Source organism: Poromitra crassiceps, assembly GCF_964638095.1.
Source record: "Poromitra crassiceps genome assembly, chromosome: 27".
Lineage (NCBI taxonomy): Eukaryota > Metazoa > Chordata > Actinopteri > Beryciformes > Melamphaidae > Poromitra > Poromitra crassiceps.
The window spans coordinates 9903617-9919795 of NC_139650.1; the positions used below are offsets into that span (position 1 = coordinate 9903617).

Here is a 16179-nt window from a genome sequence, read left to right on the forward strand (position 1 = left end):
ACAGTCTGAGCGCGGACGACTATTGCGAGCACCTGTGGTACCGGGAGAAGCGCCGGCAGCAGAAGCTCCGCACTCTGAAGCTGAAACAGGAGAGCCGAAAAGCCCGGGTGAGGAGGAACTACCCTCCGGCGGAGAGTCCCATCTAGGCACCCTGTCTGTCTGTGGGGCCCAATGGAGGGGAGATACTAGATCCTATACTGTATGCAGAGCAGAGGGAGAAGATATTAACGTCACTGTGTCAGTCACCCTCCACTTCTAATTGTCTTTAGTCGGTCACATCCAGTCTGATGCACTTTCCGGTCTTTTCGTGAGGTATTCATTTCAGCGAACAGCGAGTGTTGTGGAAATACTTTAGACAATGAGTCAATCTACATGTCAAATGTCACATGAGTACCTGGCCATTGAACTGTCCAAATAGTCGAGGAAATGGACTCTGATGAGAGAAAGTGGCGGGACGAGCTTGAGCTATGTTCCACAAATGACTGCTAACGCCTTAACTGCTTTCTTTACGTTCGCATGACGCCAGGTGAGCGGCTCAGGGCTAGCCTAGCGCCATGCTAAGTGACCGGCGATAGCGTCCCTTTTTCTGACTCTGGTAAAGACAAATGTAAAGTGAATGATAAAACGATATATTGGGTAGAAAGATGAGAAGTTAAACTTGAGTTTTATACCATTAACCTGGTTGTAAACATGACCTGGTCAGAACAGTAGCTAACCGTAGCTGTCCGACTTTGGACAATAGCTGCAAAACTGAGCGACTCAGGACACAGTTTGGCTACATCAATCATAACTGTTTAATAAATAGCCTATTGCCAGCTGACAGTTTGACGAGAGTATTTGCCCAAAAAGACTGACAGCAACACTGCTAACACTCCCTAACCCCCCCCCCCCCCCAAATGCACACCCCTATCTTAGTTTATACTAAGGAAAAGGGAATGGAGATGTAGTCCCCAACTCCCCATATTGGCTTGTTAGCTCTGTACGCATTCATTCTTGTAGCCACAGGAAACAGTTGGCTACAAGTTTGAACTACAATTCTGAATTTAAAGAGTAACTAAACCACAAACCCAAATCTGTGTAAAGCCTGACATCTAATGGTAAAAGCCTCCTACTAAGATCGCCATCTGCTATTGGCTGATATTTTGTCACCTTCTTTAGAGTACAACTACAGGTGGTGACATTACCTGGCTGGCACCAAAGATCAGCCAAATAGTAGACGTCAATTTCAGTAGAATAGTTTTTACGCCTCCGCCGGCGATAGTCACAGCCGTGCTGATATCCCGTAACAGATAGTCACAGCCGTGCTGATATCCCGTAACAGATAGTCACAGCCGTGCTGATATCCCGTAACAGATAGTCACAGCCGTGCTGATATCCCGTAACAGATAGTCACAGCCGTGCTGATATCCCGTAACAGATAGTCACAGCCGTGCTGATATCCCGTAACAGCACGACCTCCAGTGTGATGTTCCTTTGGTATCAGTTGTAAAAGCTGTTCATCAAGTGATCTAATCAAGTCATTTTTAAGTCATTTAGAGACGACAGATTATTTTTGCGTTATCTGTCTCCACCAACAAAAAACAGTTCCCTCAGGATTGCACTACCAAGTCAGGTCAACTTGCAGCCTGCAGTTCCCCAAGATTAGATATAAGAGGTGACCACTGTCTTGTGTTTGTCCAATCCACTGTCATGTTTCATTGTTTCACACAGACTGATTTGATGCATGTATTGATCTGGTTTGTGGGCGATGTAAAGCCCTTCTGCATAGGTAGGATCTGTAATCTAGGCCTTAGTGCAAAATGCACACATGAAATGGACTCTTGCTTCAAAATGTGTTCTGTATAGCTTATTAATTCTGCCATGTAACTAATAATTATTCTTCACGTCACTGTATATTATAGAACTTTATTTTTTATAGTTATTTTCTTTATATACTAGATACTAGTAACTTTATCTTATGTAAAATATATAAAAAAAAATAACAATTCTGTCTTGTTTATATGAACTTGTGTTTCCCTTAAAAAATGTATGCCTAGGTTATTTAACTCCACAACACTCTCATAAGCCATGAGATCAACAACTGTGTAATTAAACTAATTAAACTGTGTTATTTGTGAGTGAGCCACAAAATGATAAGTAACAAGTAAAATAAAAACATTCAAAGGTTTTTCATTTATTGTGCAATACAATGCTTTGTTATTCCAGCTTTAGAAAACTAAACCTGAATTTCTGTTGAGTTTGTTCCCATGTTAAAATAGATCTTAGTACTCATCCTGGTGTTATTGCTACGACTATTGCCTACTGTTACCACTATAATATTGTATTGTTTAATTGTTGTTGTATAGCACTTTATATAAAAAACAATCTGAAATGAAAAAGGTACAGATTCAGCACAACCCTTTGACACCATTTGTATCCACAGCACCAGTAAGCATAACAACAAACACACCTCACACCATAAGCTTAAAGGGATACTCCACTTTTTCTGGAGTTTTCTCATTTGCCACATCCCCCCCCCACATAACCAAGAAACACCATGCCTTACCGGCACTGTCCGCTCAGTTTACAGTGAGCTACAGTCGTGAAGTTGGTATCGCCATATAATGGAGGCTAATGGTACAGCTGGACCAATATGTGGGGGTGCGAAGAAAATAGTCGATTTTCATGACTTCAGAGTTACTTTATAATGAAGTCTCCCCCCCGCCCCCCAAATAAAACCATATATGGCACACACAGCACATTCGAAATAAATGTAGTTTTTAAATGTTTTTAAGTGTCCATTATTCTGATCAATACAATCACTTATACATCATTGATTAAAAACACAGTCGTGGTGTTTGCTGTCCTTTCAACTTCAGTTGTATGTTCCTAATTGGCTTTCCACTGGAAGACGTGCTCATTGTCAAGTTCATGGGAAAGTGAAGGGAAAATGTTTATAACTGACACTGCTTCTCTAGCAGTCTGTGTAACAATATAGAGCAGTGGTTCTCAAACCGTTGCACGTCAAGGACCCCTAAACTGACAAATTAGACCACAGACCCCCATTGGATAAGCCTTTGTCCCAGGGTCCCCCATCTGATAACATGTTAGCGTTTGTGATGACTCCTGGCCCTGTCTTGCAGGAGCCATGGTTGGGGTTGTTAGGCTGTTTGGGTGAGCCTGGGCCTGGTCTACTCATTGGGCTCAGAGTGATATAGAAGAGAGAGTGGTAACAATGGAAGTCTAAAATGCGTGGCTCACGTAGCGTGTGTTCCAGGAGGTATGTTTGAATGCATAAAATCAAGCTGATAATATACAATTTGATTCTTTAAATGTATATGTGCACTTTGGGGGTAACCTTACTGTAGGAGCCATTTATGTTTGTTGTTGGCATGTCATATTATTTTATTTAGATTATCTTGCAATATTATTTTTAGACACTTGGTGGCGACGTAATTAGGCACAGGTGAGGGAGAGCTCACAGAGTTCTCACCAGACCAGACAGACCTCAGACCAGAGCAGCATTGGAAACTTGGATTGGAAACAAATTGATATGTATATGTCTCTACAATACTGACTAAACTGCAATCATTGTCTGGAAAATCAGTTTGTTATTGGGTGTTAGATCACTCCAACCTACCTGTGTATTATGGGGAGTCTAATGGACATTGGAAAGTTAAAAAAAATGGCCATAACACCCCAAAATGAAAGTGAGACATGGTATGACATGGTAGGTGAATAGGGTAAAAAGAAAAAAACTATCAGCATGACACATCCCCAGTTGATTACTTACATTAAGACAATAGGCTACTTTTTCAATAAAAGTTTTCGGAAAGCTTATGTTTAAATATGCAAATGAGACATATACTAAAATACGTGCTAATTTGCATACATTTCCAGAACAGAAATCTGAACATTGGATGAAGCCAGGTTCAAAATTCTTATTTCATTTAGTTGACATATTAGAGCCAAGGGTTTTTACAGAGGGAATATCCTTTTATCTATCAAACAGAAAATACTGTCAAAAGTTATAAAAAAGAAACACATTTTCACCATGTTTTTAGGAATTTAATAAATAAATTAAAATGGCCTTTAAAAAAATCCAAACAAAGTCAATCAAATTAGTGAATTCAACAAGTTATTTATAAATTTTAAATAAATATATATTTACAAATTTACAAACAGGGCAGGGAATAGTGACTCATACAATACAATTACAAACACATTACAAAACTATTTACATTGGAGCAGTGTTGGGACTTAACTACTTTTTGCAGTAACTAGTAATTTAACTAATTACTTTTTCAAATGTATTAACTCAATTAGTTACTGAAATAGTAACTGGACTAGTTACTAGTTACTTTAGGACATGAAAATAATGGACAACTTCATAGGATTATCCGCTTTCTGATCCTTAGACCTCTAGTCCAGAGAGAGAAGCCACCTCCCTGCCTGGAGAAAATGTTCCACACGCTGCAGCTGCAGCCAGAGCCCCAGAGGCTAATGACCTTGAGTAGGCTATAAGCCTCCCCAATAAGCAAATGTTCAAGTATCCCATGCAGGTACAATGATAGATACAATTTGACAGTATGTCTTGTCGCACACTGTGCCACAGCAACACTAAATAATGTGTACATTAAGATACAATTTGACAGTACTGTATGTCTTATCACACACTGTGCCACAGCAACACTAAATAATGTGTACATTAATAAGACAATTTAACAGTATGTCTTATCACACACTGTGCCACAGCAACACTAAATAATGTGTACATTAATAAGACAATTTAACAGTATGTCTTATTGCACACTGTGCCACAGCAACACTAAATAATGTGTACATTAATAAGACAATTTAACAGTATGTCTTATCGCACACTGTGCCACAGCAACACTAAATGTGTACATTAATAAAACAATTTAACAGTATGTCTTGTCGCGCACTGTGCCACAGCAACACTAAATAATGTGTACATTAATAAGACAATTTGACAGTATGTCTTGTCGCACACTGTGCCACAGCAACACTAAATAATGTGTACATTAATAAGACAATTTGACAGTAGGTATTATCGCACACTGTGCCACAGCAACACTAAATAATGTGTACATTAATAAAACAATTTAACAGTATGTCTTATTGCACACTGTGCCACAGCAACACTAAATAATGTGTACATTAATAAGACAATTTGACAGTACTGTATGTCTTATCGCACACTGTGCCACAGCAACACTAAATAATGTGTACATTAATAAGACAATTTGACAGTACTGTATGTATTATTGCACACTGTGCCACAGCAACACTAAATAATGTGTACATTAATAAGACAATTTGACAGTATGTCTTGTCGCACACTGTGCCACAGCAACACTAAATAATGTGTACATTAATAAGACAATTTGACAGTAGGTATTATCGCACACTGTGCCACAGCAACACTAAATAATGTGTACATTAATAAAACAATTTAACAGTATGTCTTATCGCACACTGTGCCACAGCAACACTAAATAATGTGTATATTAATAAAACAATTTAACAGTATGTCTTGTCGCACACTGTGCCACAGCAACACTAAATAATGTGTACATTAATAAAAAATTTGACAGTATGTCTTGTCGCACACTGTGTCACAGCAACACTAAAATAATGTGTACATTAATAAAACAATTTGACAGTATGTCTTATCACACACTGTGCCACAGCAACACTAAATAATGTGTACATTAATAAAACAATTTAACAGTATGTCTTATCGCACACTGTGCCACTGCAACACTAAAATAATGTGTACATTAATAAGACAATTTAACAGTATGTCTTATCACACACTGTGCCACAGCAACACTAAATAATGTGTACATTAATAAGACAATTTAACAGTATGTCTTATCGCACACTGTGCCACAGCAACACTAAATAATGTGTACATTAATAAGACAATTTAACAGTATGTCTTATCGCACACTGTGCCACTGCAACACTAAAATAATGTGTACATTAATAAAACAATTTAACAGTATGTCTTGTCGCACACTGTGCCACAGCAACACTAAATAATGTGTACATTAATAAAACAATTTGACAGTATGTCTTGTCGCACACTGTGTCACAGCAACACTAAAATAATGTGTACATTAATAAAACTATTTAACAGTATGTCTTGTCGAACACTGTGCAACAGCAACAGTAAAATAATCTGTACATTAATAAGACAATTTGACAGTATGTCTTGTCGAACACTGTGCAACAGCAACAGTAAAATAATCTGTACATTAATAAGACAATCAAAGCAGACTCTTAAGAGTAACGCAGAACTTACTTTCCCTAGTAACTAATTACTTGAAGTAACTAGTAACTCTAAAGTAATTAAATTACTTTTTGAGAAAAGTAACTAGTAACTGTAACTAATTACCCATTTTCAAAAACTATTTACATTGGAATATGTCCACATGTGGGAAAGGGGGGACACAGGTGCAGCGCACAGCGGTAGCACCTGGTGAGACGCAGGAGAACTCCAGGCAGGAAGTGCCCCACAGCACTGGAGATCTCTCAGTACCTGTGTCACCACAAGTCCTCAGGTGGAATCCACCTGATACCTCTCCAGAGAGCCAAACCTGCCCTGCGAGGGAACGAATCAAAATGCCCGAGATGAGCAACACCAAGGAATGGAACCAACTAGACGAAGACCTCGACAAAGTGCTAGGGGCCACGCTAGCAGGAACAGCTGAGCAGAAAGTCAATACACTAAAAGGATGGCGAGCATGGCTGTTCCCGGTCGAAGTCGGCTGCAGAGGATTCCCTGCCCAGTCGGTAGGGAGAATGCTCACAGCCTTGGGAATAACGGGGAAGGAGAGAAAGACAGCAGCTCGCAGGATGGGGGAGGCAGCAGAGAGAGCCTCTTGCTGGCTATGGAGCAGGAGAGAGGAGCTGAGCCGGAAGCCAGGAGGAGGGGAGGGGCAGTGATTTGGACACCACTGACGACCCACCAGCGGGAGGGTGTCTCCCGGAGGGTCTCCATCGGTTCAGGGTCTAAACACCCAGTGACCTCAAGGACGGGGCTGATGCAGGATTGAGCTGGCGTATTTCTCCCTGATTGCCTGGAGGGACATACAAGGCATTAGATTAGGTCACACACACACACACACACACACACACACACACACACACACACACACACACACACACACACACACACACACACACACACACACACACAAACACACAAAACATTTCATCTTATCGACACTGCACTGTTGGCAACCAGCTCACCTTGAACCCTGGTTCTCCCTGATTCGCAGCCACGACATTTCCGGTGATGAGCCGCATGATGGGTCTGAGGTGGGCGTCATCGTAACCCGAGTAGTGCTGGTCTGTGGGAGACTGCAGCAAGAGAGGAGAGATCAAATCACTCATGTGTTGGTTGATTCTTTAAATCACATCATTTACCGTATGAACTCATGTTTACTTGCTTCAGTCAACCTTGGCCTCCATATGAAGCCCTATAAACTTCAGTATAAACTCACCCATGAGCGGCGTTCACGCAGCAGCTGGGCGAGGCAGAGCGAAGCAGCAGCTACTTCCGAGGGCCGGTAATGCACCATCTCGTAGTCTGGCAGGGTTAACTCCATCAGGTATTCTGCCAGCAGGTGCGTCTCTAGAGAGGACTAGACAGACACAAGACAGTCATAAAGTACTAGCCTGGTAACCAGCCCAAATTAATCCTATTCATTGTGTGTGTGTGTGTGTGTGTGTGTGTGTGTGTGTGTGTGTGTGTGTGTGTGTGTGTGTGTGTGTAACTGTTGTAACTATTTAGTAGACAAACTCACCTGTGCAGCCTTTGAAGCCCTCTTCAGGAAGTGTGTTGGCAGAGGGCGTCCAAGGTCAAAATGTAGGGTCCTCAGTATGATCCGCTCCACTTGGCGAATCTGTGGCCCTGTGACGGTGTTTTTGGTCATGGAGGCAAGTTCCTTCACCTTTGGCCTGGAGATGCGCAGTTCCTCGTATTTCGAGGCCAGCAGCATGGCGGCCAGACCAACAAGCTCCAGCTTATTGGGAGCCACTTGCTTAACCTGCAACACATAAAAAAAGAGTGTTAGCTAGTTCACAGAAACATAGTTGACAGAAAGCGAAACCAGAAACCTTTTTAAAACAGTTTGTAGCCTACCTGTAGAAAACGGTCCAAGATGGCAATGGTGAGATACAAAGTCTCCTGCTGCAGCCCCAAGTTGTAGTGACCCTGGATCAGCCAGTTAACTAGATCGGCTCGCATGCGTTCATTGATGAGGTGACCCTGCAGATAGTCAGCCCGCACAGCCTGCTGCTCCTGTGTGGAGACACAACCAAATGGTCATATAAAATACACAGTCACATCCGAAGAAAGAGAAGAGCAGCTCAAAATAAACTCATCTGGGTGGTATTAGATTATAAATAAACTAATCATCCATCAATCAATCAATCAATCCATCAATCCATCAATCAATCAAAAGCAAAGTAAGGAGCATGACTTACCTCAAGGAGGTGCAGATGGTCATAAATGTCTTTGACATATTCCGAGCAGAGCTGTGGCATGTCTCCATCGGGTTCATCAATATCCATTATGACCGTCTCATCGTGCTTCATGGCCACGTCAGCTGTTTCCCCCTCCGCCACCGGGGGCAGCGGCTCTTCCCGTGCTTCCACCTGGACTTGACCATGGACGGGTTGAACCCGTTTTCGGTTGACTTGGACTGGTCTGCTCTTCTGAAGGAGCCAAGTACAGTTAAATGTCACCCAGAGTCAAACATGCATACAACATACTGCTAGCTAGTTCAACACCACACATGTTACTGTTCTGTGCCCCTAAGCTGTTAGGAAGAACCATTCAAAACAAAGAAAAGTCAAAAAAATACTGTCAGGATATGGCAGCTTTTCTCAACACATAGGGTGACCAGAGACAGACAGACAGACAGACAGAGAGTGTGTGTGTGTGTGTGTGTGTGTGTGTGTGTGTGTGTGTGTGTGTGTGTGTGTGTGTGTGTGTGTGTGTGTGTGTGTGTGTGTGTGTGTGTGTGTGTGTGTGTGCGTGTGTGTGTGTGCGTGCGCGTGTGTTCTCTACCTGGCATTGCTTCCTGCCTTGATGGATGACCAGGCCTCTGGCGCTGGTCATCCTGGTCCAGCCACATGAACAGCGCCGCAGGACGAAGGAGCCGTCATTAGGCCTCCTGGCACGTCTCTGAGTCTGATGAGGAAAGACAACAGCACAATGACAAACACTTCCACTGCATTTTGACATTTCAGCTACGCAGCAGCTACATCTTCCTCACAATAAACCCTTTCCACATGTTACATCCACAGTAGGCTATACACAGAGAAGCACATACAAAGTTAATTTAGCCTGAATAAATTAAAATCACTCAAAATAAAGTACATGAAAGTAGGCTACATTAAACAGATAGCCCCCTGTGTCAACATCTCTTTTGGTAAAACACAGACATAGTTGAATGAAGTGATCGGGTACTGCCCCCTCGTGGCGCCGGCCGACACTGCGGGCAGCCGCTATCATTTTGGGGGAAAACCCCCATCCACCTGTTTAATGCACATTTTCAAATTGCGCACACAAAACCTGCTAGAAACGCTGCAAGAGCCGAAAAACCTCAAAATGGCGCAAAAAGGTTGGTAGAGGTAGGTGCAAAAGTTGCATTTTGAACAAACCTGACGTTATTCTCCAATCAAAAACCATGCACTTTGCACGATGATACTGGGCGAGCACTTCCAGAATTGAATTAGTCTAGCGTTAGATGTGTTGAAACGTCCAAAAATACAGCTAAACATGTGTATCACGCAACTGCTCCGTGAGAAAGTGTTGATATTTAAAGATAAACGTCGTCTAACCGTCGAGATATATCTTGCTGCTTGCACGAAGTACAACTGCATCCTTCCATCTACAGTAGAATGCAGGCAAAATAAACTTCCATCCACCTGTTTAATGCACATTTTCAAATTGCGCGCACAAAACCTGAGTATAAACGCTGCACAAATCGAAAAATATGCCGTTTGGACGATGCAACGCACTTCTACAATTTAATTAGCCTAGATGTGTTGAAACGTCCAAAATGCAGCTACACATGTGTCTCACTCACCTGCTCCATGACAAATTGTTTATCTTTACAGATAAAACCGTCGAAATGTAGTTGAAAAGTCGAGCTGTATTTTGCTTCTTGCACGAAATCGAGCTGTTAGTCCATGGGCCAAGGCTCAAATTTTGACATATCGGTACCACCTGAGGTGACCGCACGATTTTGTTATTTTTGTCTTCCTACATGTCTCTAGTTTATATTTTGGTATGATAACCCTTCCGATTTGGTAGCTTAAGGATAGTTATCACTCTGTAAACAAACCTACCCCCAAAAAATTACAAAACCCTGATTTCATCATATCTCCTGAACCACACATGATAACGCAGAAGATGTGATGTTTACCCCTATGTTTTCATGGTCAGGGATTACAATGACACCCTATACAACATCATAAACTGTTCACATGAATAGTTAATGGTGAATTAAGTGGTGTTTTGGTGAATTCAGTGGTGTTTTGAGAAGGATACAATGCAATTAGTCCATGGGCCAATGGTGAAATTGGTACCACCTAAGTGGACCGCGCAATTTTTGTATTTTTGTCTTCCTACATGTCTCTAGTTTATATTTTGGTATGATAACCCTGCCAATCTGGTAGCTTTATTGATAATTATCACTCTGTAAAAAACCTTCTCCCATATAAATGACAAAACCCTGATTTCTGTGTATTAGTCCAGATGATATGTGAAAATCATGTTCACTTTTTCATAAAAGCATGAAACTTGGTACACATATAGTTTGGGGCCCCGTAAATCTTCAGAAATTAAGCCATCACAAAAATGCCTCGTGGTGGCCATTTTAATTCCGCCATAAGTGAATTATGTAGTTTGCATCATATCTCCTGAACCACACATGATAACACAGAAAAGGTGATGTCTATCCCTATGTTTTCATGGTCAAGGATTACAATGATACCATATAGAACATCATAAACTGTTAAAGTAACTAATCAATGGTGAATTTAATGACGTGAGAAGGAAATCACAGTTTCTGATAACTGATGCTATAACTTCAATTCCATGACCACTCTCTGGCTAAGATTTTTTGATGAGTAATTTGACTTCTATGGGCCTTTTGTTAAAATAGCCCCCAGGCCCCTCCCAAACATCCTCCGACTTTCTGCCAGATGGCAAAATCCAAGATGGCCACTGGTACAATCTTGAAAAATTTACTTTTGAACCAGAGCACCTAGAATAATGTATGAAGACACTTTTCGGTGTAAGTCAACCACAAAGAATCTGATTCTGACATCAGTTTAACATTCTGACATAATTTTGACCCACAATTCCAAGATGGCTGCCATCCAGTAGCGTGAAAACTTAACTTTTGAAGGGCAACATATACGTATGTGGTGTTTGGGGTTTACCATTTTTAGAGTAAGGACGGAGATTAACAATGGTGAATTATAGCTATTTTAATTGCAAATCCATGCCTACCAAACATGGTTTAGTAATGACAATTATTGTGTTTTGAGGGTAATTTCATAATTATGTTAGTCTCGCTGGCCAGCCTCCCCTCCCTACCGGGAGAGGAGTCTGGCGCCACGGAAACAGGCAACTGGGATAAGCCCTCCCCTGCTCTACAGCTGCTCCCCATTGGAGCGACTGTTTCAGTGGGTGCCGGATGTCTGCTCCCGGCTTATTACAAACTCTGTCATTGGCTCCGACCACGTCAATCAGAGCAGCTTCCGCTCCCTCCTCCCTGTGTCGCTGTAAATAGTGCCCTGCCGCCTCAGTGAAAACAACAACGCTAACTAGCTAGCAAGCTAACGGCAGAAACCTACACGCTAGCTCGTTGCTACACGCTGAAAAGGGCAAGTTGGATTGTTGGAAACTATTTTCCAAGGGCACTGCCGCTAAGCGCCGCCCATCGCAATCCCACTATGGAGACCTGCGTGGGAGGGGAGGCTGGCCAGCGAGACTATGGGAAAGGTGAAGGTGAATAGCCTATGTCCATTGTCCAACAAGTTTTCTCAATTAATTTCCCTCTTTGCGATGTGATAAAAGTTTCTCAGTGAGTTATAGTTGATTGCCTCACTGAATTATCTGCTAATATCCAATTTTAGCAGCAGAATTTGATGTCCTGGCGTGGGCACGTCCGTGTGTAATGACATATACAAAAGAAATTTTACTCTGCGCTGCGCTGCACAGCATAGAGATTATGGTGCGCTCAAGCGCAGCAGAGTATTTAACGCGTAAGAGGTGCTTTTTTTTAGCGTGTAAGAGGTGCTGCCCCGTATTCTGCGCAGAAACGGCTGATTGTGGCACGCCTATGTCCAGTAAAATTATAACAGGCATGCGCTTGTGCACGCCCCCAATTTGCATTGCACGCGGCGTACCGCTTTTGCGAAGATAGGGCCCCCGGGACTTGCAAGAATCTGGTCAACTTCTCCTCTCCTGCAGCATGGGCTGATTTTAAGTCTGCAATAGTGGATGCGAAAAGGAGCAAAAACACCAGACGCTGAAGTGACGAAGCATCTGGAAGCGCAGCCAGTTTCATTTTGGTGCACTTGTTAGCACATTAGACCGTTCAGTCAGACCAGCCGTGATGCGGCCGGCTTGCCCCATGCAGAGATTGTTTCGGCGTCTGATCTATTTTTGTGTGAGACCCGCGAGTGATTGTGTGAAGCCAGATAGGAAGTCAGTACAAGTGGTAACCGGCGCGGAGCAAAGCAGTGCGTCTGGTGTGAATGGCCAGGGTCCTGCTCGAGCTGAATTTACACACAGCGGCACTTTGCGTCTGCAGCATCACAATCATCTTCCACCCTCCTCCCTGCATGCATGCTCCAATCCGCTCTGACTGACTGGTGGCGACCATTTATGGATTTCGTTTCCACTCCCTCCGTGTCGAATCTGTCTATCTCAAATGCCTGTGCCACTGTGAAACAACAGCATCAACAATGCTAGCTCGTTGCTACATGCTGAAAACGGTTGGATCTGGATTGTGCAATAAAGCAGGCCTGCTTAATACGTTTGGTGGATAGTTGTAAAGGTGAACGGAGCCTTTTTCCCCTATACCAGGGTGGAGGTATTAGCAGCCAGACTCTGCCATTGTAGGGAGGGAGTCTGGCAAGCGAGACTACCCGGGGAGGAACTCAAGGTAGGAGCTGCTGAGATGGAGTGGAGCGCTCCAAGGCAGTGATTGACCTGGTTGTGGTCAACTTGTAAACCTCCACGAGTTGCTGGAACATTGTGTTTTTGATGAATGTGTGGCCTTATTCAACTCCAACATCACATACAGGAAGACGCAGAAGAGCAAGCGCATCTAGAAGCTCTATCTCCAATCTCTAGGGCTGCAAGAACCCTACATCACTCTCGTTGACATGGGCATGATCTAGATGATGGCAACTCCATCAGCAATTGGATTGGCAGACACAAGATGGCATCCCATACAAGTGGTCGGACTATGTCCACAAGGTGTCATCCATCATCCTTGCCCGCCATGGTGATGTTGACATATCTGTGTGATCGACCGGTATTACACAGCATACTTGGCTAAAGATGATGAGCGGAATCTGATGATTCAGAATCTATAGCTACAGCTAATAAAAAGAGCTTATTTTAGTTATCTTGTCATACATTCATTAAATATTTTAATGCAAGAAATCCTGGGGGTAGTTGGTACAGCAGTACCAAGGTAAAATGGGTGTTGACATTAACATATTTTCAGTGAACATAATTCTGAAATGACTCCCAAAACATCCACCATTGTTAATCTCCTTCCTTGTGGTAAACCCCAAACGCACAGTATACCTTCCCATTCAAAAGTTACATTTCCACAATACTGGATGGCAGCCATCTTGGAATTCTGGGTCAAAACTATGCCATAATGTCAAACTGATGTCAGAATCGGATTCCTCGTGGTTGACTTACACCGAAAAGTGTCTTCATACATTATTCTATGTGCTCTGGGTCAAAAGTCAATTTTTTAACATGGTGCCAGTGGCCATCTTGGATTTGGCCATCTGGCAAGGAAAATCCCAGGATCTTTAGGAGGGACCTGGGCGCTATTTTAACAAAAGGTCTATATAAGTCAAATAACTCATCAAAACATCTTAGCCAGAGAATGGTCATGGCTTTGAAGTTATAGCATCGGTTATCAGATACTGTCATTTCCTTCTCACAACGTCATCAAATTCACCATTGATTAGTCACTTTAACAGTTTATGATGTTCTATATGGTATCATTGTACTCCTTGACCATGAAAACATTGGGATAGACATCTCCTTTTCAGTGTTAGCATGTGTGGTTCAGGAGATATGATGCAAACTACATAATTTGCTTATGGCAGAATTAAAATGGCCGCCACAAGGCATTTTTGCAATGGCTCAATTTCTGAAACTGTACAGGGCCCCAAACTATATGTGTACCAAGTTTCATGCTTTTACGAAAAAGGGAACATCATTTTCACATATCATCTGGACTAATACACAGAAATCAGGGTTTTGTCATTTATATGGGGGTAGGTTTGTTTACAGAGTGATAACTATCCTTAAGCTACCAAATCAGCAGGGTTATCATACCAAAATATAAACTAGAGACATGTAGGAAGACAAAAATAACAAAATCGTGCGGTCACCTCAGGTGGTACCGATTTTTGCCTTGGCCCATGGACTATGTAGAGAGCTGCTTGCAGAAGTGACTGTCTTCTTCAGGTGTCCTGTAGAATGCCTGCAGCTGACCGGCTAGAGAGGCTATTTAAACCAGAGCGGGTTAGGCGAGCCTGGTCAGACCAATCAGCGCGCTTCCGGCAGCTGAACCCGGAAGGATTTTTATTACTGGAGGCTGTAAGCTAGCTAGCGTTAGCAATAGAGATTGATAAAAAAATATTGCGATAGGCAGGAAACCGTAGAACATGTAATGATTGATTGTCCATACTACCAACAGGAAAGACAGATACTCAACAACAGATTGGAGAGCAATCGTATCAAGCTAGATTTAAAAGAAATATTGCAGTTGAATTCAGGGAATGTGGGATATAGGGATATATTTTTATTTCTAGAAGAAACTGGACTGTAGAAGAATATAGTCAGGATAGTGTAGTGTTTCAGAAAGCCATTCTGATCCACACTCCATTTCAGAAGGTGGCGGTAATGCACCATAAGTTGTTTGCCAACCGCCATAAAACGCTAGAAGAAGAAGAAGAAGAGGAAGAGATTGATAAAATACTGAGGGATGCTTTTGCACAAAAGTTTTGTGCAAACTCAGACAATTGAGTGATAGTATGGACAATAATGTATTATGATCTGGAGCACGTTGGGTGGACACTTTATTTTTTATTTTTGGCATATAATTGAAATCTTTCACCTGTGGAGGGCAGATACAGTAGGTGGCGGTAATGCACCATTTAAGGACGCTAACCGCCATAAAACCCAACAGAAGAAGAAGAAGAAAGCAAAGAGCGTCAAAGAGCGTGGAAGGAAAGAGACGTCACTCCGGCCATTTTTGGAAACCGAATGCGATGGGGCAATATGGCGATGGGGCAATATGGAGCTGCCATTTCTTTCCATAAAAGTTATTTGGCGTTAGCAAGCAGTGCCAGCCGTAGGTGATTAGAAGTTGATATTAACTAGTAACTATTCAGCAGAAAGGAATCAGTTGAATTGGGATTTCACTGAAATGAGTTACTGTATTTTCGTTTAAAAGGGAAGGGAAAAGACTGAATTGGAGAGAGAAAATACTGCACAATCCAAGATCAAATGAAGTAGCCTGCGTTATCCTGTCTGTGGAGGGCAGCAACACTCCCAGTCTACCGCAAAATAAGCCAGAAGAAGAGGCCAAATATGGAATAGAGTAGACAGTACACCTAGACACGTATCAGTTTTGTTATGATATAATATCTGTTGTTGTTCTTGAATGTCAGTGTGTAACTATCAGTCGAGTCGACTCATCCACTGACTTGGACTTGGGCAATTCAGGAGGACTAGTAACTCGCTTGTTCACAGTTAAGCAGTTGTCTGCCTGCAGCAGCCAGTCTAAATGAGCAGCAGCGCTGCCTGGTCAGAGAAGATGCTGCAACTTCTCCGCAGAATGAATCACTTCTATTCACCAGGTAGGCCCATGGATGTAGGCCTGA

The 16179-nt window shown here is 42.4% G+C and overlaps 2 protein-coding genes across 2 annotated transcripts in view; one reads left to right on the forward strand and one right to left on the reverse strand.

Moving 5' to 3' along the window:
• The window catches only part of LOC310799318 (semaphorin-3D), a 33292-nt gene extending 31186 nt beyond the window's left edge, over positions 1–2106 (forward strand). The window contains exon 13 of the mRNA XM_083661916.1: positions 1–2106. This exon is cut by the window's left edge and continues 355 nt beyond it. Within this exon, the coding sequence (XP_083518042.1) occupies positions 1–146 (146 nt within the window). The 3' untranslated portion in view covers positions 147–2106.
• A 4931-nt stretch (positions 2107–7037) lies between these two features.
• LOC310799429 (G2/mitotic-specific cyclin-B2-like) lies at positions 7038–10118 on the reverse strand (the record flags this gene model as incomplete). Its single annotated transcript, XM_083662011.1, has 8 exons — positions 7038–7088; positions 7261–7371; positions 7515–7655; positions 7818–8060; positions 8156–8314; positions 8500–8730; positions 9116–9208; positions 10110–10118. 8 exons carry the CDS (start codon positions 10116–10118, stop codon positions 7038–7040), a joined length of 1038 nt encoding a protein of 345 aa, XP_083518137.1.
• Positions 10119–16179: the final 6061 nt, after the last annotated feature.